Source organism: Salminus brasiliensis, chromosome 8 (genome assembly GCF_030463535.1).
Source record: "Salminus brasiliensis chromosome 8, fSalBra1.hap2, whole genome shotgun sequence".
NCBI classification, from domain to species: domain Eukaryota; kingdom Metazoa; phylum Chordata; class Actinopteri; order Characiformes; family Bryconidae; genus Salminus; species Salminus brasiliensis.
The window spans coordinates 19,498,950-19,521,106 of NC_132885.1; the positions used below are offsets into that span (position 1 = coordinate 19,498,950).

At 42.4% G+C, this 22,157-nt stretch overlaps 1 protein-coding gene across 2 annotated transcripts in view; it reads left to right on the forward strand.

Moving 5' to 3' along the window:
- The window catches only part of igsf3 (immunoglobulin superfamily, member 3), a 159,584-nt gene that overhangs the window by 27,498 nt on the left and 109,929 nt on the right, over positions 1-22,157 (forward strand). The window contains exon 2 of one of the 2 annotated variants that reach the window (XM_072686011.1): positions 6,835-7,215. In XM_072686011.1, the coding sequence (XP_072542112.1) occupies positions 6,835-7,215 (381 nt within the window). The remainder of the gene's footprint in view (positions 1-6,834; positions 7,216-22,157) is intronic. The other variant, XM_072686012.1, reaches the window with a different exon arrangement.

Here is a 22,157-nt window from a genome sequence, read left to right on the forward strand (position 1 = left end):
TGGCTGAGGCATCTTCTAATTGTCTGATTCCAGTTCTACAGTTATGAGATCTTTTCTATTGTGTGTTTGTGCGTGTGTGTGATGCCGCAGGTCTGCTGGAGATGGGCAGAAAGGATTGCTGTAATTACCCCTCTGGGTTTGTATGAGCCGTAGTGATTGTGTTAATGGTTCTGGGCCAGTTTGTCCTGTATACTTACGGCTGTCATAACCCAATTTTTAACGTGTGTGTGTGTGTGTGTGTGTGTGTGTGTGTGTGTGTGTGTGTGTGTGTGTGTGTGTGTGTGTGTTTGTTCTCGCATGGCCAGGGTATCTCAGGTTGCTCTCTTGGGCCTGCTGATGCAGATCTATGGCTGCCGTCCATGAACACGGGCCGCTCCATTAAAGCTTCTCAGTGGCGACTCTGTGAAAGGCAATTAAAGCAAAACAAACAGCACGCCGCGGAGGGGGAGATCACTTCCCATGCAGTGGGATTTATCAGTGCCTTTACTCCACAGTTTTCTGCTGACCAAGGACTAAAGTGCGCTCTCCATTTGCCCCTCTGCTCTCTCTCGCTCTCTCTCTCTCTCTCTCTCTCTCTCTCTCTCTCTGCTTTAGCTGGCATTAACACCATCACACTCAGTTTTTTCTTGAGTAATCCTCTGTATCCATGTGTCGTTTATCCTCCTATCTCTTTCTTTCTGCTGGTCATAATCATTCAAGGTTTTTTTCTTTCTTCTGTCTAAGTCTCTGTTTCTTTCAAGAGTGTCTTTATAATGTTCTAATGTGATGGGGCACATACGGAGTACATTAGTGCAGTGGTACCCAATTTATGTCCTGAAGGGCCTTAGTCCAGCTCAGGTTGGTAATTTTCCTGCTCAGACGCATCTGTTTCAGCTCCTTAATTAACTATCCGGGTTAGTAGGTGTGTTTGAGCAGGAAAATCAGCAAATTGTACTGGGCTCTGGCCACGCAGGGCCAAAAATAATGACCCTGGGGTAATGTGGTGCTGGGCAGTAGACTGTCTGTACCGGTATACTGGTGCTGGTGTCACATGAGAATGCTAATATTTTTGTCTTTTAAACTTTAGCTATATTAATCAAAATGCATGTTAATTACAATGTTTTTTATGTTGCTTTGAAAGTCTATGGAATAACAGATTCATGAATCAGATCATGGCCAGAGTTTATGGTTATACTCATTCAGACTAATCCTGTATATTTTAGCTATATAGGCCTTCAAAATGAATGAATATGGATTTAATTCCCTAAAATGTTGCTGGTGGTAACACAGGTCTGCTGTGAAAGTAGCCAATATAGATTCACACATTTTGCACGCAATTCTGAGAGTGGGAGTGATTTTCATATTGGCAGCATTTTTACAGGCTAGTAGTTAAGGATTGCTTTTGAGGTGTGAATGTGTGTGCCGTGCAACTCTTGCACTGAGCGGATTACCTTATTTGATTGGTTTTGTCGTCAGAGCTTTTAATGAGGTGTTAAATCATGCATATGATGGTATGTTTATTTTCAATATTATTTACAGTTTTCCTAAAATTTGTACAATACATAGTCTTGCTATGTATTGCTATATTATATGATATTGCTCTAGTATTGCAATATATCACAGTATATTGAGGCATAACCCCTATATCGCCAGGCTCTTGTCAATACACAGCCCTAGTAAAGTAGTATGTTTCTTTCCAGCAAATGTGGTTCCGAACGAGTGTAGTCCTGATTCTACGAAATTCCAGAATGTAAAAAATGTCATGGGTTAATTTCCTTTTAACGCATATGTTGTACTGTGATTCCTTAGACATATTTAAAAAGATTGTCATATTGAATGTTATCAGGGCCAGGCTACTAGGTGTGTAGTGGCAGGGCAGGGCTGCTGCTGATAGAGGCTGAGATTCGCTTTAGCTGTGTAGCTGTGATGCGAGGCCTGGGAGTGTCAAAAATGGAACATGACTCAAACCTGTGACTGAGGAACTGGAAACGTGTCAAATGAAACATGAAATGCCTGGCTTTTTCTTGTTAGCCCGAGAACAGATTCAGGGTCTCTAAGAAGCTTACCATTTGTTTGTAGAAACACACACACACACACACACACACACACACAGGCAGGAAGTCACCTCTGCCTCTGACAGTTGTGGTAATAAAGCTGACACCCTCTCCCCAGCCACTACCACCAGCCCCTCCCCCCCATCGCTCCCCTCTGTCAAGAGAGAGAGAGAGAGAGAGAGAGAGAGAGAGAGAGAGTGTCTGGGTTTTAAATGTGGGATGTTTTGTATGTGATCCATATTTAATGCGTCAGGCCTGATGCCAGGGCTGAGCTGGTTATTTGGGGGACGTCTAGCCTGACTCACATGAAAACGTCGAGCTCCTGTGCGGCGCTAAAGGAGAAGGATGAGGCTGACTTGCCTGTTCCAGTTTAGCGTCTCCAGAAGGCCTCCGTCATATTAAAGCCTTGTCCTGAGGGGATCAGACTGAAGGCAGAAGGGCTAGCAGGCTGTCATTTTCATCCATGAGAATTACACGACTAGCTAGATGCCATGGCTGCTTGTTAGAGTGGTTAAATGGCTCTTAATGATGCTGGACTGCTGAATAAATCTTATGTAAATTCAAATCTCAGTGTAATTAATCACAAAAAGCCCACAGTTGGGGTGCTCTGCTGAGTACTTTGCTTGCTGTTCCACATTGTTTTGGTGTCTTTTAAAGCAACATTATGTAACATATTTACCTTAAAATGCTGACTTTAAATTGGGAGAATAGTTTCTGTATCGTTGCTTCTTTGGGCTTGGCACGCTGCTAACTGCACTATGTAACTTTGGTAAACTGGGCTGGACAGCGCACGAGTGACTTCCACTTCTCGACTTCCTGACCAATTCTTACATATTGCTGTTTTAAATTAGAAATAATAATAGAATTAATACACAGTACACACTGTTGTCTGCATGCTTGAACGAATCACAATAAGCCGTATAATCGTATGCCTTTCTGTAGAGCAGTCCCTGACTGTGTATTCAAACCACAACCAAGGCATAACTTAAAATAATCCCAGCTACAGTTTGAGCCGGTAAAACTGTGCAGCGCTAGAAAGCTGTAATATATCATAGACGAAAGAGAAAGCTATGGCTCCAAATGTCTTAAATGCTGAGAATGCAAATGTCTGACACATTATGGGATATTTAGTTTGTGACCACACTGCATCATCTAATTATGGGCACGTACACTACTGCTCTGTTGCACTCCTCGAGACTGCTTTGTTAAAGCCTTACATGCAGCATAATGGGGTCTGTGGAATCTAATGACTCTCAGAAAGAGATATAACAAGTGAGTGATCTGTAGATGATATGATCTCTCTGATGTGGTCCTTCCTAAGCCTTTTGCCCTACATGGGCCTGCATAATCTCAAGTAAAGGCTCCAGGGCAGCTGTCTTGTTTATCCATGGAGAAGTGCCATTGTTTCTGTTATTTCCTTTGCTGCTGCTTTTTTTCCTTTGTCTGAGAGTAGCAGCCTGTCACCCTTTGAGAATGTGTCACTGATTATTCTGTCTGGTATAGCAGCTGCAAGGACATTTCCTCAATGAGACAAGACTTCTGCCGACAGACACGAGGCCGGATCAGGCAGGTAGCGCGTGTGATGAGGAGATGCAGAGACAGCTAGCCGTAATCAGTGTGTGTGTATGTGTGTATGTGTGTATGAGCCAGAGACAGCTACCTATGTAGCATAGAGGAAAGAATGAATAAACAGCATTTTGTCAGGAGACTGGTGGACAAGTCAGCTAGACAGCATGACTGTAGCTCTGAGCTGGATTTCAGGCTGGCTACACGGACAGCCTCTGCACATGTGAGCGTGTTGTCATGGGCGTGGGATGGGTAGACAGCTGGCCGTGTGTGATTTAGACCAGACACGGGCTGTTCAGCATGTTGTCATGCTACCTGACCTTACTCCACTCTCAGTGTCTAAATATAATAGAGTATAATGATGAGAAAACGGTACAGGTGCTGAGACCAAGACAGACCAGGAGCCTGTTGGAAAATGGTCAGTGCATAGCTGGCTATACAGTGAAGTGATAGGTTGGTGAAAAATCTAATTTATACAATTTATCCTTACTGAAGTTTGCCTCCTTTATTTAGTTTTGTTTTGGAGCTGTGAGCTACGTAGAAGAACATTTCCTCTCAGATTTAGATCTTTTAAAATCATTTTTACCCCAGTTTTCCTCCCCAATTTAAGACGACCCATTTCCCAGTTCATGTGTTAGGACTCTTCCCTGTCACTTGTAGGAGGGTGTTACATGTGGATTCAGCCACCGCTTCTTTTCAAACTGCTGCTGATGCATCATCATTGGGCAGCCAACATGCTCTGAGGAAAGCGGTCCATGATGGTGGGGTGAGGGAGGGCTATCCTGGTCCTGATATAAGACCAAAAGAGCTTGCTCTTATATCTTAGTATCTTCAGTATGCCTGCTACAACTGATGTTTGATAATTGTGTGTGTGTGTGTGTGTGTGTGTGTGTGTGTGTGTGTGTGTGTGTGTGTGTGTGTGTGTGTGTTTGCATGGTAAGGGCACAAGCTTTTTTTTATGTTAAGGCTGCTAAAACGGTGCTTAAACCTTTGAAGGGGGTGCTTCAGCAGTGTGGGTGTGTGAGGGTTGGTGGTGGAGGAAGAGGGGTTCGGGTTATTGAGTGATAAGCCTTTTTCATCATTTGCCATGCCCAGAGAACTGTCCTTCAGCACCGCCAGATAGAAGCAGTAGTCGGAACTGATTCCTCTGTTACCTAAACAGCAGAAGCATTTTAGCGGCGCAATACAGCAACCACACTTTTATGAGGGAAGCGATTTGCTTTGCAGTGAAGAAAGTGGAGAATTAATCTTCACTTACACAGCTATGCTCTCGAGGTGCTCTCAAGCCATACACATAAAACACACTTGTGGGCATTGAACACAAATAAACGCACTTGTGAATGTTAAAGTAGCGCTGTAACTGGTGAAGAAGAATGCTGACTAAAGGTAGCAGCAGTTATTGCTCTCCTTACCTTCACTGTTTAAACAGGCAACCATACATCATTCATAGCGACTAAACACACAAAGCTGAAGAAATCTCTAAAATGTAGTTCATGCAAATGCAGTGTTCTTGTGGAGAAAAGGTTTGGACACCCTATGCCTTAATAGCTGATGTTCCCCCGTTTGGCTGAAACTGTCCACAAGTCTCTGACATTGACCAAGAGATAGATTCTCCCACTCCTCTATGCAGAATTTGTTCAGCTGTGTGATGTTTCATGACCTGTTTCATGACCTGTTTCATGACCTGTTTCATGACCTGTTTCATGACCTGTTTCATGACCTGTTTCATGACCTGTTTCAAGACCTGAATGGTCTTAGGAGTGTGTTTGGCTGGTTTCAGCTACATTTAGCAGGCTGGTTTATCCAGGTTTGCTTGCTTTCCCTTTCATTAAAACTCAAAACACTGCTAATCCTGCAAGTACCTTTGGGCTTGTTTATTTATTTTTGCCAGGAACTAGTGACCTCACAACGCTCCCCTGTGGACAACTTAAATGCACATTGGGGAATGGGCTATCTGGCCATGTAGTAGGTAGAAACAGAACAGAAATCACATTAGACACATGTATTTTGAAATATTGTCCTTATTTGGCAATACTTTCATCATTAGTTTTATGGTATGTGGTATTACTGTTACTATATATGTGTGTGTGTGTTAAGTGGAGAAAAAGGTTGAGTTGCTCTTTTTTGTGCTATTTGGATGATGGAAGACGACTTTTTTAGACTTATGTTTTGATGGAGAGAAGGTCTGCGGTTGCGTGTGCAGTGAATGCAGGAGTCGCCATATGTACACACAAGTACTAATTGCGTATAACAGAGAGCAAAAAAAAAAAAAGTATACGTTGTCGGCCTAATTACATGTGATGTGATGTGATGAAAATTATGAAAAGACCTGTGAACCTACCAGGGGTGTTAAACAATTTTAGGGGGGGGGGGTGCTTCAGCACCCTGGCACTGTGCCTGGAGTTAAATATTAGTCATGTGTGTGCCTAGAAGAAAGGGGTCATCTTTTTCCCACTTTTTTTTCTTTTTTAAATGTGTGGTGGCACATTAATGCATGTGCATATTCCACAGTAATTAAATCAGTGCTTGCTCTGGTGAGCTGTGGAAAACACTCCGTCCCTCTCCATCTCCCTTATACTCACATACACATGGTGTCACCGCAGCCAGACGGGGCTTGCAGGCAGATGGACCATCCTTTTTCTCCTCGTTGCAGATTGGACAATGACATCCGAGGCACAGCTCTCTGACTGTTTCTTCACCTCCAACTGTTCACATTTGTCATAATGTATTCTGCCGTGCTGCCAGTATATGGACATGTCACGGATTGTACAACCCAACGACACCATAAACAGGAACAGAAAGGGGCTTTTTCGGCTGTCACTGGTTGCAGGAGCCAGTATTTCAGAACAAGCCTCTTGAACGCGGAGGTGGTTATGCCAATATCAAGAGGGCTTCTACTTACTGAAGACAGTATTTATTTTTACTCTGATTTTGACCCACTGACTCTGTGATGTGAATTATAATCATGCCAGGGACACTAGTTTATTGCTTTTGTTAGAGAGTGAGTATGAGTGTGTGTGTGTGTGTGTTGAGAATCTTGAGTGGGACATTAAGGCTGAAGGCCTATTGAAGCTTCTTCATACTTAAGTGGATAGAAGAGCTTTAGAGGTAGTCACTGAACTGCAGATGCTGGTGTGAGCACAAACAAAAAAGCGAGTGGACCAGCAACTGCACAAGTGGTGTATAAGGTCCTTCACTGACAGATCTCCCTCTCTTTTTCTTTCGGTCTCTCCAGCAGGTGTGAGCTCGGCCCAGAGGGTAGTCTCAGTGCAGCCTGGACCCCTGGTACGAACGGAAGGCTCTCATTTGACCATCTGGTGTAACGTGACTGGCTATAAAGAAGGAGTGGAGCAGGACTTTGAATGGTCCATGTACCTGCACACTGCCCCAGACAGGGAAATCCGCATAGTGAGCACAGCCCAGCCCAACTACGCCTACGCCGTGTACTCACAGAGGGTCAACAGCAAAGAGATTTACGTGGAAAGACTGAGTGGAGACTCCGCTCTTCTTCACATCACCAAGCTGCAGGCCAAGGACCAGGGAGTTTTTGAGTGCTACACGCCAAACACGGACGGCCAGTACTTGGGCACCTACAGCGCCCGGACCAACCTCACCGGTGAGTCAGATCTTAAGAAACACTTCACATGGCGAGGCAGTTAATGTCTTGTAATAGATTTAACCTATAAATAAGTATCTTGGGTCATGACTCATGACCTCCTTTCCAGCTTCTGCTTACACTGGAGCTGTGATGGAGCTAATGGAAGCTTATTCACACCAATTAGTGTTAGTGTTATTAGCAAACTGCATGGTTACTCATCACACACTTGCCTCAAACTACATCAAGTAATGTCAAGTACACCTTGTGTCTCAAAGAGACGTTGTAGGGGACGCTGTATCCTAAAATGTTTTTGACAGTTTTTCTTTGTTATATGTACACTGATTAGCCATAGCATTAAAACCACTAACAAGAAGTGAATGAATTAAATATCTAGATACATGATACCTGTCAAGGAGTGGGATCCACATATCAGACAGCAAGTGAAAAGTTAGTCCTTGAAACTGATTTGTTAGAAGCAGGAAAAATAGGTAGACATTTGGGTCACAGCGTCTCCAAAACAGCAGGTCCTGCGGGGTTTTCCTGGTATACAATGATCAATACTTACCAAATGTGCTACAAGGAAGTATAACCAGTAAACGGGCGACAGAGTTATGGGTGCCTCACTGATGTGGGTCGGGAGTGAAGACTAACCTGTCTGGTCTGATCCCACGAAAGAGCCACTGTAGCACAACTGCTGAAGTTTATCCATGCCTTGACAGGACCGAGCTTATTTGGCGGTGCTAGGGGGGGCCACACATTATCTAGGTAATTTCAATGTCATGGCTGTTCAGTGTGCTCTACAATTTAAAAGTTTGAGTCGCTATTGTCAATATAAAAGTAATTTTTGATCTAGAAGATACTTCTATGACAGGAAAGTGTTAAAGGAATGGAAAAAAAATACAATTAGTATTCAGCATTTATGGCTATCAGTATAATGCTGATAAAATTTTGTGACTAGAAATTGGAGTGAAAGAAATAATCCATTGCTGTAAATATTGGTATTTATACAAAATGTCAATCTAGCTTGTATCTTGCTTGTTGTGCAGAATGAAGTACATTTTAGATCTTTATTGAATGAAATAACAGCAGTTATTAATATGACATGTTTAGTAGTTTTAAACAGTGGTATAAGTGCTGGGTTGCTAACAAGCCAATATATGAATGAACTGTTGGCAAAACACCCATGCATTTTAACTCTGCTAGTTCTGACCCCAGAGCTATTGACGGTACATCTCCATTTCTGGTCAATTTAGCCTGTACTGCTACACTGCGCAAAACTTCACCACCTCACTTAAAATTTACAAAACCTCCACTGAGTCTGTAAGTTTATTCTTACTGAACTGTGTGAAATTCAGCCATGTCAGAACTTGGAGTGACACCGCTTCGACACCTGCTTCTTCATCAGCCATGCTAATGGCTCCGTGTTAATTGGTGGAGTTTTAATGCCTGGGTGGATTTATGGTAGCAGCATCAGTCATTTGCTAGGGCTGGCTGTGTAATGGAGTAGGTAACTGACAGAATGCCAGTCCATCTGCGTGCCAGCCCACCCCATCATTAACCAGGACACAGGCCTGTTCTGCTGCTCTGATATCAGCCACCACAATACAATTATCCTTAGCCTTTTAATCATGATCATAATTAAACCCATTCTCTACACACACACACAAACACATAACCCAAAACACACACACAGGCCACGGTTGTCTGTGATAACGCTTTTAATTCTATCAATTTTCTACATAGGTGATATGATTTTTTTTCATGAGCTTTATGTGTGATTGAGATATACACCAGGTGTATGTGAGCGGGTGGGTGCTGGGTATGTCCTCAGTCATTGTTTCACCTATTGTTCAAATCCAATAACCAGATAAGCAGTTGTAGGTTTTTAAACCAAACCTAGGGGTGAAATGATACACATACGCTGTAAAAAGCGATAGTCCAGTTTAACCCTAATCTTTGTGGCAACAAGCAGTTGAACTTGGGTATATTCAACGCAAATACTTTGAACAAACCAACAGTGAAGTTGAATTTTTGGGCAGTGGTGGCATTTGCAGGGACAGTGATCGTTCTGAGGTTAGAGCACCGGGCTGTTGTTGACAGGGTTGCGGGTTTGATACCTGGGCTCGGCAAAGTGTGCGTTTGCTCATTTGTGTGTGTGTGTGTGTGTGTGTGTGTGTGTGTGTGTGTGTGTGTGTGTGTGTGTGTGTGTGTGTGTGTGTGTGTGTGTGTGTTCACTGCACGGATGCGTTAAACACAGAGGCCAAATTCTATCTGTGTCTAACACAAATGGTGAATATGGTTGTCTTGTCTAAAGTATTTATTTGAATCTAACTGGGTTTAATCAACTCCTAAACGAATACCTGGATATTGAATTTGCAGTATTTACTTGAGTTGAACTGGGTTTATTCGGTGAGATTTCTTTGAATTAACTAATATTGAATGAAAATAATTTGAGTTTAATGAACCCAGTTCAATTGCATGTAATCACATGAAGATTGTTTTTAGGTTTACTCTTCGTACAGTGTATTTTCAGAGTTATGATTTTTTGCGTTATGAATTCAAGATTCGATGACTAAGTTTGACTAAATTGGGAAGATGCATTTAGGTGCCCTGTTCTGATCATTGTCGATACTGTGAAAAATCAGAGAATCAGAATCACAATCCGATTGAATTGCCATGTAAGTATGTTCAGAATGTCAGTTTCTTCAGGTACTCATTTCAGGTGAGTTCAGTTGAGTTGAGTTTGTGCACGTGTTTGTGTGTGTGCTCTGAACAGTAAAACCGCTTTTAATATGGTATCAATGTGTGAGTCATGAGTGGTGTGGGTTGGAGAGCGTGCGTAATGTCATGCAGGGAGCCACCTGTTTAAGGACAGCCATATTGTTTTCTGGCCCTTTATGCCCTACCACCCCCTCATACAACCCCCCTGAACCCCATCTGTCATGGGACACTTCCTTATAACTGCTAAGACCTCGTTTGCTGCTGAAATGTTACTGCCGTTAGATCACGGTTGTGTATTTCAGACCTGACTCATAACTCATCTAGACAGTGGTACTTTAGTCAGCAAGTGACTGGACAGATCTGCCCAACTGTGTATTACTCACACGTATCGGCACTGTCTGTGGCACTGTAATGGCATGGTCTTATACTCTCCTGTTTAAGTCACTTTTAACCGTCAGAATGCTTTGTGTACTATTTTTTGTTAGTATGACCGTATAGACCTCTGAGATTATGGGTCTGCGTCATGCCCAAATAAGGTCTTTTGGTCCGAGACGTTTTTGAAAGGCTGTTTAAAAATCTGAGCTATTACCTTTTTGTGAACCTTAGTGTTCAAAGGCTTGTCATCATATTGTCATCAGTATGAAGTGTTTTTTTTTAAATAACAGGATGCACAGAAAGACTCTCACTGTCCTTAATGCTGACCTCTCCATGGATCTTCCCATCACTCCCACACTGCTTAGCTGCTTATCTGCACCACTTCCTCCCACAGCCCTGCCTAGTGCCTCTACCACATGCCATTATACAGCCTCAGCGAGCTCTGGTCAGTGGTGAAACTATTGCAGAACATTCAGAAAACCGCAGGAGAGTCATGTTGGGTTTTTTTTCTATCAAAGACAGAAGATGCACATAATGTTTTCTGACAGACAAAAATTACATTTTGAATATAACCACAAATCTGGTCAAACCACACATGACAAACCTCACGCTTAAGCAGTAGTCCTTAGGATTTGGGGATTCCAGAGACCTCTCTGTTAAGAATGTGTTATTGTACCACATTTGGCTTCCTGTTTTAGCAGCTAGTCATAAAATTATAAAATATCTTACCTGTTCAGCAAGAAAAAAATCTTGTTCTGCATCAATTCTGAGTCCTATCAGGTCTCCTCTTGTTTTGCTATTCTGTTTAAATCTGTGCCATTACGAACCAGCAAAAGGTCTTTGATCCTCTTTTAGATGTAAGTCTCTGTGCATGTGACATAAGTATGTAAATGTAATGTGGCCAGGAAAACGCCTGCACAACCTACCAGACCACTTTGTTTGCAGGAATGGCCGCAGAAGCACATTGATGGCATTTATTATCATTGCAATTATTTATTATACAATTATTGTCCACTCAGGAATGCTACTGCTTTCAATAAAAAAAGTCCCAACGATTGCCAACAGAGGTTCTAAGGTTTTTATTCATTTAAATTTAAAAGGTATTAATTTAATATTTTAAAACGTATTTAAAAAATACTGCGCTTCTGCTATTCAAAATCATCTTCAATCTCTAGTAAATTCAGTTTATACTTGTTTACCCAAGTCACATTATCTGAGTGTGTGTGTGTGTGTGTGTGTGTGCGCGTGCACTAATAGTGATTTCTTTCTATTATCCATACTCACATTACATCAGAGGTTACACATACCACATAGATATGAAGGCTATACTGTACATACAGTTGGACCCAAAGTAATGCTGTGTGTGTGCGTGTGAAAAGCTTTTTATAACCGAATATAGCAGATATTGTGTGAACCCTTGAGCTGGGCAGCTTCTTTTCATATGCATGAATAGGAGGTCAGTAGCAGCTTCTATTGCATTTTGGTGTTGTGTTTGGATAGACCGTGACCTTTCATGGCTTTTGTATTTATGTGTTCCTGTGTGTTCCTGTGTGTGCCTGTGTGTGCCTGTGTGTGCCTGTGTGTGCCTGTGTGTGCCTGTGTGTGCCTGTGTGTGCCTGTGTGTGCCTGTGTGTGCCTGTGTGTGCCTGTGTGTGCCTGTGTGTGTGTGTCTAGAGGCTTTTTGCAGGGGTGTCCAAACGATTTGAACTGGTGGATCGAAATGTAATCTTAGCCGTGAACCAAGGGCAACAAAATACCAAGAAAATCCATGTGTAATTCGTCTGATAATACCTTCTGTAAAAACCAAAATGTCACCTTCAAAGTACATGTTGTCTGCAGGTCTCAAGAAAGAGTGAAAAGAAAATGCCCTGCCGTTTGGCCAGACCAAGCCTGAGTGGAAAAAAGTGCACAAAAGTGTGCAAAATTAGAAATAAAGTGAATATAGACCAGGCCTGTGAGCTGTTGAAGCTGCAGCAAACGCCGGTTGTAGGTTTAGGCTGTGTGTGTGTGTTGGTGAGAACTTACACACCACACACACTGACCCTCTCTATGTTTCTAACCTCTTAACCCCCCCATCTTTCCACTCCTGTATTGGTCTGTCAGTAGCTCCTCAGCAGCTGTGTGTGCCTCATCATTCAGCATTTCCTCCATTCCCCTTATCCTCCATCTCCACCCACTTATTTTCTCTGCTTCTGGCCCCCTTTATCATATTCAGTGCACATGCAGCCTTCCTGTTGCTTTTGTCCCAGAGTGCTTTTGCTGCAGCTGAAACATGAGCAGAAGCTTGTTTAGGTGTGACAAGGGATCAGGTTAGGCTTGGTGCTTTTTATTCAGGTGGCGAGTCGTGCTCCAAAAGTGTGGCTTCCACGTGGAAAGAGGAGGCCTGTTACTGTTTGGTTTTTTTCTGCCTTTTTGATTTTTTTTTTTTTTTAAACATTGCTGTTGATTGAGTGAGTCAAGCAGTAGATCTGCTAGATTGGCATTGAACTGAGGTTGAATGAATGACTCCATGACAAGATCTGCTGCCTCTGGATCACTGAATATTTCATATTTGGCAGTGATTTGTCTGCTGTTAAAGCGGCCAGTCGAAACCTTTCTCCAAAGTACAATAGTAGTCTGTAAAAGGAGCAGAAGTCACTGAATGTGTGTCCAATATATCATATTGAACCTCACCCAATAAGTGCCCAGATTTAACCTCCCAGAATTAGAAGGGTCATAAATTAACTGGTTCTGTGAAGACCCCCCCCCACCCCCCGTCTAGCCAGGAGTCATAAATGGAGCAGCTCTGTTTTAAGGATAGGACATTTCAGCATTGCCATGGCAACGTGCACATGTGCAATAGTCACATCGCAGGGTGTGTATTATCATCTTTTTCAATAATACCAAACTTTGTCAGCGTTTACCTGAATTAAGCACACGGCACCTCCAGAAGGCTTGGCGGTATGGTCTGGTGTCTCAGACCCCCCTCCAAGTTCACTTTAGCTCACAGAGCTATATCTTAACCAACTGTAGCACCACAGATATGTACAAAAAAGAATAATATATTGTTATATATTATATAATACGTTCAGACAGTTCTGTGGCAAAGCAGGTAGTGTGTCTTCCGCCAGCTCCAGGCATGGGGTTGTGGGTTTGATCCTTACTGCAGCTTCCCTCTACCTCTCAAAAACACATGTGGTAGGTGAATTGGCTATGCTAAATTTCCTCGAGGCGAATTGTGCGTGATGGACTGGTGCCCTGCCCAGGGGGTGTTCCTGCCTTGCACCCAAAGCACCAGACTCACCAAGAGGGAGAAGCAGATAAGACGATGGATTGAGGGAATGGAAGTTTCTCTGTGTGTTATCTGTGGTAAAATGCTTTGAATCTGTGTTGATGCTTTTGAAAAAATCTTCAGTGTATTTTAACAACGGCATTATAGTGCTGAAAATCCTGGAGAAGTGCACACAATGGACGATGAAGACTAGGTAGTTGCATATGACTAATAAAGGTGCTTTTACCAGATATTAGACATTTACATTTATGGCATTTAGCAGACGCTTTTTTCCAGAGCGACTTACAAGGTAACTCGTATTACAGAGGTGGGCCAATGTAGTGTTAGGAGTCTTGCCCAAGGACTCTTATTGGTGTAGCGCAGCATAGTCACCCAGCCCGGGAATCGAACCCCAGTCTCCCACATGGCGTGGTAGCTCAGTGGCAGGTAGTGGTGTTATCTGTTGCGCCACACCAACCACAGACCTGACTTTTGCTTTTCTAAAGTAAAATCTAATTCAGGACTCTATCTGGATCTGTCCATCTTAGGATGCATGTGATTCGAACCAAGAGTGTGAAATGTGCTTGTGTCTATGATGTCAGATGAACTGCAGAAAAAGAAAAAAGCCAACAACAAAAATGACTCCTCTCGTTCTGCTCTACTGCGCCGCCATGGTTTATGTAACAGTGTGTTTTTCCTCTAAGGAAGAGTTTTGCTGCTGTGAAATTTCAAATAGTTGTTTCTCTTATCTGAGTTAGCCTCCGTTTTTCAACTGTCCCTGGTGAAGTAAAGCTGGGCGTCAAAAGACGGGTTGATGGTGTGAAGTTTGTGTGTGTGTTGGGGGGGGTGTTGATTTGTATTTGTTGTGTGGCGTGGTGAGAACACTTCAGTGTGTTGAACTCTTGAGAGCGGGAGAGTTTGATGAACTACACAATTTAGCGTTCCTCTGAAGTCCTCTGCCTCTGCCTGCTATAATAAGATATTGATCCATGTGTGGGGTTGTGTGTTTAGGGTTTTTTCCCCCCCTCGATTCATCTTTCTTTGATGCTGTGGTATGTTGTTGTTCCGTGAGCGTTGTACATTCTGGTGTGTGCATGCATGAGTGTGTGTGTGTGTTTCCTGATGTGTTCCTCTATTGCGCAGGAGACAGTGCAGTGGATTTGCTGCTGATACCGTGGGAACCTGCTTTAAGTAAACAGTCATCCTGAGGAAGAACCGTTTCAGCCTGCCCTCGCACTGACAACCTCCATAGTCATACTCCACTGGTCACCGAACCAGTCTCTCACACAAACACACACGTACACACTTCCTCCTCTCTGACAGTTTGGCCATGTTTTACTCACACAGCAATTGTCCACCATGCATCAATAGATTTAAGCTAGAAGTTCGTAAAGCAGAAATAACGATTGTGGATAAATTAGATCTATAACTTGTCTTCTCTTATACTGTAATTATAAAAATATTAAAACTCAACAAAAAATATGTTTTAAAATGTATCCACTAGCAGCTAAATAAAACCGCAGCCCCTCCACATTTGGCACAGCCAGGCAAAACGTGTTTATGGGGAACCTGTCTTAAATATATAAAAAATAGAGGTGAAGTCTGGTTCTATATAAAAACATGACCACGCACAACCCTTTTTGTATGCTTAAACAGCTCTTTATCTGGAGTTTTCCACATTGGTAGAAGTATATGGTTTTATTGTATGTAGCACTAAAACGGGTTCCACTATCTGTTACAAAACAAACAACCCCTTTTCAGTACCGTATAGAACTGGTTTTGTTTAGAGTGTCTAAAAGGCAGAAGGATTGTAGAAACATTTCTGACAGCATTGCTCAGAGCTGGGTTTGTGCTAGATTGTGTGCTATTAAATATCCTAAAATGCCTTCATTAAAAAAAAATACAGAACGATTTCTTGCCATTTTATGCATAATAACTTTTAATTTCAGAAGACATTTCATTAGAATGTTACTTGCATTTTTAATTATTGGCATATTGAAATGTAATTGTTTGAAAGACTGAATGAGAGTGAAGATTCATTGTGATATCTATTGCTTTTCAAAGAAAGTTGAGGGAACCTTTCCTGACTTACAATAGCTTAACATTTTAAAGACTGAAGTGCAGCATCTGTACCAGAGCGATACTATGGAGGAAAAATAAGGACGCTTATCATCTGAGCACCCACAAATGTAACAATAATACAAATGATAAGGGTGTTTTCTTTCTTTATATATTTATATTTTTTATTACAGATTGCAACATTCTTTAATTGAGTAACTAAATCATTTAAAAAATGACCTGTGAGCCATGCAAATGAAGCCTAATCTAGCATTTGTCTGGAGCAAAGACATAATGGTTTATATTTGGTGACTGACTCTCTAAGAGCATAAGGTCACATAAGCTGCAAAAACCTACGCTGATAAGGGAGTCTGACCATCCAAATTGAACTAACCTGGGCAGTTTGCTTAACTAATCGACAAAACATCAGCCCTGTAGTAAAGCGTATTGGCTTGTCGACCAAATGATAAATATATGGTATTGTCAGAACAATGCCCTTTGGATACTTTCAATACCGGTGAGAAAAGACTAATTTCAAAAGAAGACAAGGTGTCCACAAACTTTTGATTGTCAGTGTGTATCACACGTTCTAGCAGAATGCAGTCTGCTGTGCTCGCTGAGCTGTGAGTGGTGAGTTGGACTGTGTTCTGGCTCTCAGTGCTACAGAGTGGAGTGGACGTGAACGTGGCCTCTTGTGCGTTCCTCTGAAGTTTCCATTGCACACAGCTCTCTTGTTCTCCTCTTATCTGCTCTCTTCTAAAGCTCAGATTAGCTCTCCCTCAGGACGGCCCTCTCAACGGCATGTAAAAACACTCTCCCTGCTAGGGCTCTGGAACAGCAGTACGGAAGCACACTGAAACAAGGAAGTGAGGAACCAGAAAAAGAAAAGGACAAAGCTCAGGAGAGAGAGAGAGAGCGCAAGAGAGAGAGAGAGAAAGGATAACCAAGAGGGCAGCTGACCGTTGTCTCGCATTACTGAATGGGCTATTTTTGTTTTTATTTCAAGTGGAGTGCACAAGCTTATCCACTTTCTATTTTACAAACCGTATAGCGCACTCGCTAACCTCAGAGCTGGGCTGTTTCAGGCCAACTCAAACACGCCATGGATACAGTCAAAAAAGAGGCTGAGGTTAGATGGAGTGTGAGTGCCGGGGCAGATTGAGAAATGAGTGTGACGTGAACAGAGCGATGTGTCAGTGGTGCGTCAGTGATCGTTGCTACTGTAGAGAAACTCATGTTTCATGTTTCAGCAGCACACCTGGTTCTGCTCAAACCTGATACACCTGTAAAACACCCCTTATGCAGACACATACACACACAGTGGCCTTCAGCCTTCTGGGAGGACAATAGGAGAGTCACCCGAGCCGGCTGTGGGTCACACTTAGTCATTAACTACTGGAGATGAGGGTGCTGACGCATCACACTAGTTTTGGCAATACTGGCATTATACACACCAGCATCTCTCTCACTCTGTGATGCTTTGTACTCCTCTGAGCTTAAGGGAGATTTTCCTGATCAAACACGTCTGAACAGGCTGTTTTCAACACCGATTTAACAAAAAAGCAGACTTTTGGACACTGAGGTTAAGGTTAGGGATAAGTTTAGGGTTAGTATAGTTAGGGTTAATGTTATAAGGTAAAGGTAAAGGTGCACGTATTTGTCACTGTACTATGTACAGCGAAATGTGTTCTCCGCATTTAACCCATCTGTGGTAGTGAACACACACACTAGTGAACTAGGGGCAGTGAGTACACACACACCCAGAGCGGTGGGCAGCCAACTCCAGTGCCTGGGGAGCAGAGAGGGTAAAGGGCCTTGCTCAAGGGCCCAACAGTAGCAGCTTGCCGAGCCTGGGTATCAAACCCACAACCCTATTATCAATATAATAACCCTGTTATGCTTGGGTTAGGTTTGAATGACGATATAGTGATATATTAAATTATGATTACAGTTTGGATTAGGTTTGGGGTTAGTAAAGTTAGGCCTAGATTAGGGTTAGTAGGGATTGGTTTAGGGTTATAATGGTTATGGTTTGTTTTAGGTTTAGGGTTAGTATGGTTACGGTTTGAGTTAGGTTTGAGGTTAGTGTGGTTTGGCTTAGGTTTAAGGTTACTACAGATAGGTTTGGGATCAATATTGTAATGGTTTAGGATTGGTAGGGATAGGTTTGGGGTTATAATGGTCCGTGTTAGATTTGGGGTTGGTATGGTTTGGATTATGGTTAATAGGCACAGGTTTAGGGTTAGTGTCCTGGTTAGGTTTAAGATTAGTATGGTTATGGTTAGGTTTTATAGGTAATGGCTTTGGGCTTAATATGGTTATAGTTAGGGTTAGGCTTGGGGTTAGTATAGTTAGGTTTAGCTTGGAGTTAATAGGGATAGGTGTAGGGTGAGTGTTATGGTTAGTAGTGATAGGTTTAGAGTTAAGATTAGGTTTAGGTTAGTATGACTGGTGTAAGGGTTGGGTTTGGGTTTAGTATGGTTAGGTGTAGATGAGGGGTTAGTAGGGTTGGGATTGGAGTTAGTATAGTTGGGGTTAAGGTTTCAGTTTCTGTAGCATTACTTGGTTAGAGTAATACAAACATTAGTGGTGATCCTCTCTACATTTAGTAGAACAGGTGTGTGTGTGTGTGTGTGTGTGTGTGTGTGTGTGTTTATTAAGTGAAATTGTAAGACCTACTGTTCTTTGAGTTTACAGGAATCATCTGTAGTGTTCTCTTAGTAGATACAGTACATACTGTTCTCATTGCCAGAGAATGTGCTAAACTTTGTAGATTTTATTGGTTATTTTTGAAAGGCATTCTTTATGGATCTCAGTGGATTTTGGGTATTCTGTCAGAAGGTGCAGCTCTGCTTCTGGTTCATTTTATTCACACTGCTCGCGTATTCTATTTCTCAGAGGGCCCCCATGGAACTGCTGCTCTCTGTAGCCAGGCGGTTCTGCGTGAGCCTGAACCATGTCAGGGTGGTTCTCAGTTTTAGAACAGTCACTGAGCTCAGGTACACACACCCATAGAGTGCAGTCTTAAAGGGCCAGTTGACTTTGCCCGCGTGACTATGTAAGCATTTCCCAATGGTGTAATTAGGTGGTGTGATTTTGTTTGAGGTGTGCGGTCTTGTCTCTTTCTCTCTTGCTCTCCTTGTTTCCCTGTTTTGTCTCTTTATATGAATTTTTTTTTGCCCATGCTTTTGTATGTGTTTGTGTAAACACTGGCTCTGCCCTTTTATTAATCAGTGGTAGGGTGACCTTGAAAAGCAGGTGATGATAAAGCACAGCACTGTTTTTCTTTGATCCTTTTGCTGCTATTGAGTTATTATGTGTAATAGCTGCTGCAGCAGCAGCAGCAGTAGTAGTAGTAGTAGTAGCTGGTAAACAGGGACCATGCTGAGGCCCATCTCACTCTCTCGCTCTCTCCATCCTTACCCACCCGTGTAGGAGGAGATCTGGAGCTGAGCTCATCTTCCTACGCACCGGCCTGCGTGCACAGCGCAGAAAAACAACAGGCTGCTCTTGCTCTGACCATGTGCCTCTGCAGAACCTTCCCTGCTGACACGCTCTGATTATTTCAAACACTGAAATTAACCCTAGTGGCCAGATCATCATCTCTCAAAAATGTCACCATGTGTTGCAAGCGCATAATCTGACATGATGATGGGAGCACTACTCTCTTACTCAGTGTGGCTCACGGCGTCGATGGGCAGCCGAGCGTTAGTCATAAAAGGCAAAAAGCACCATAAACCAAGTCATTCTTCATAGCCGATTGCGTGCCTGTTCTTACTGAACGTCGTCGAGAAGAAAAAGGAAAGAGCTCCTTCTAAGAAAGCAGTGCTGGAGTGGGCCTAGGGTGGTCTTGCCTGGCACCATGTATGGAAAAGCAGGTCAAACTCGCCTGGCTTTGCGGAGCGGACTGAACAGAGCTTGTGTAAGCCAAGTGGAACCAGTACAGTCACGTTTTCATTTAATCTGAATACCTACCATTATGCACCTCCCTTTGATTCAGTGATAATTCAGTTTAATGACATTATACAATTCCATAACTAATTCTAATAGCGCTTGATTCCCATTCTGTGTCGACAAGTTTAAGTGTGTGATTTTGTTTCTATTTCTTCAACAACTGACTATATTCATAGGCCTGTACCCAGTGAGTGTGAACTAGGTTACCACGGTAACAGCCCCCAGTGACTGTAAAAACCTGTTTTCCTTTTATGGATTTATGTCTTGCAAAGCGTAGCAAGACGCTAGGATTCCCACACAGCAACACAGCTGAGCTTTTTTAATATGATGTCATACATTTAATATCACATTTATTATACCTAACAGATGAGATTGCGCTGCAGGCATTATAATATGCCTGTACAAAAAGATGTGGTGCAGTGTGAATTCCTCAGAGTGCAGTACCAGGTTTCAGATATCAGACCAGTCTCAGAGTGAAATCATGAGGGTAAAATCAAGACTCTACTTTAGTCTAGGAGGCGAAATAGCCAGAAATCACATCAGAGCTATGCTAAGTGGCTTCAGACAGTAAAGTTTGGACATTCACGCTTGTGTTCCACAACCTTTACTGAACTACGCTATATGCACAAAAGTATTGGGACACCTGCTCATTTATTCTTTTTTCTGAAATCAGGGGTATTAAACAAAGAGTTTATCCTGCTTTTGTTGGAGTAACTGTCTCTACTGTCTAGGAAAGGGGTTCTATTATTTTTTGGAGCATTGCTGTGAGGATTTGATTGCATTCATCCCAAAAGTATTGGATGGAGGACCATAAATTCAGAGAACACGTTCCACTGCTTCACAACTTAATGCTGGGGAGCTTTATAGCCCACTAGCCTGGTGTTAGTCATGGTGCCAATAGGCTCATGTTTATCTGCTCTAGAGTTTGCATGTGTTTTTGTGTGTGCGTGCGTGTATGCAACTAAAAGTAGCACATTCACGTCCACAAACATGTAGTGTATATTGTTTATGCTTCTGAGCATGTCATCAGTGACATTCCTGGAAGCCTCAGATAATAATAAAGAGAAACTTTTCGACTTAGACTATGGTCTGTTTGTATTAGTGACTTTTATTTTGACAGTCTGTTTGTATTAGTGACTTTTATTTTGACATGGTCTGTTTGTATTAGTGACTTTTATTTTGACATGGTCTGTTTGTATTAGTGACTTTTATTTTGACAGTCTGTTTGTATTAGTGACTTTTATTTTGACAGTCTGTTTGTATTAGTGACTTATTTTTACATGGTCTGTTTGTATTAGTGACTTTTATTTTGACAGTCTGTTTGTATTAGTGACTTATTTTGACATGGTCTGTTTGTATTAGTGACTTATTTTGACATGGTCTGTTTGTATTAGTGACTTATTTTGACATGGTGTGTTTGTATTAGTGACTTTTATTTTGACATGGTCTGTTTGTATTAGTGACTTATTTTGACATGGTCTGTTTGTATTAGTGACTTATTTTGACATGGTCTGTTTGTATTAGTGACTTATTTTGACATGGTCTGTTTGTATTAGTGACTTTTACTTCACAACAGGGTCTGTTTATTTGTATTACGATATTGGCTGCATGGAGCGGTTGCCTGCTACTGTGTCAGTTGTAAGTTCTTGGGGGTTCTGGGTTATTACACAGCAGGTTTGAAGGCCAGTATCTACAGACCTTAAAGGATCAGGTTTGGGGGAAGTATTTAAAGGGAAACAGAATTAAAAGAATAAGTCTTTCAGAGCGCTTCGCCATTTTCCAGATTGGTGGGTGCTGAGAGGGCATGTGAGTTAATTGAAAAGTGAAAGAGACAGGACGGCACGTCACATCAGTTCAGTGAGAGTGTAGATAAAACCCCAGTGGCTGCGGCTTGTTTGGGCTTGCCTCGTGGCTGCTGTAGAGCATGTCCTCTGTAAGCTGTTCTTTATATATTTATTTTTAAAGCCAGTGATTAGCCAGTGAAATGATGAACTATACTTACTGTGACTTATTGCCTACATTATGTTATTGGCTGTGCCCCTTTGACTTTTCCCCATAGTGCTTCTGGTGATATTTTGTGCACCATACATTTTCCTTCGGACATTAGTCTTTTAGGCTTTAATATGCTGCCTCGGACTATGGGTTCTTAAGGGAATGAGCAGATCTTTAAGGAGATGTGATGGTTATCACTGGGGAACGCCAAACTAAGCTTTTAATTTCCCACCCAGAGAGAAGGACGCCGCGATGCAGTGACTGAGAGGGAGAGGTGGAGGAGAGTGAGTGTGGTGCAGGGGGTAATGAAGCATGCTGGAGCTGTATGTGAGGAGCAGTTCTGCTGAGATCAGCATGAGGAGAGCAGAGTGATGGGGAAGATTCTCCTCTTCTTCTCAACTCATTTAGAAAATCAGCGCAAAGTCAATTACACCATCTCTCTTCTTCTACAACTCACTCTTCTTCTTCTGTCCTCTCTGCATGCCCTCTTTTATTTCTTTCATGTCCACATTTACCCATTCTCAGCCTTTATCCCCCCCTTTCATGCTCTTTCTCACCAGAAAAATGTCTCTTCCTGCTTTTCACTGGCATTAATAGATTCTTGTCTAAG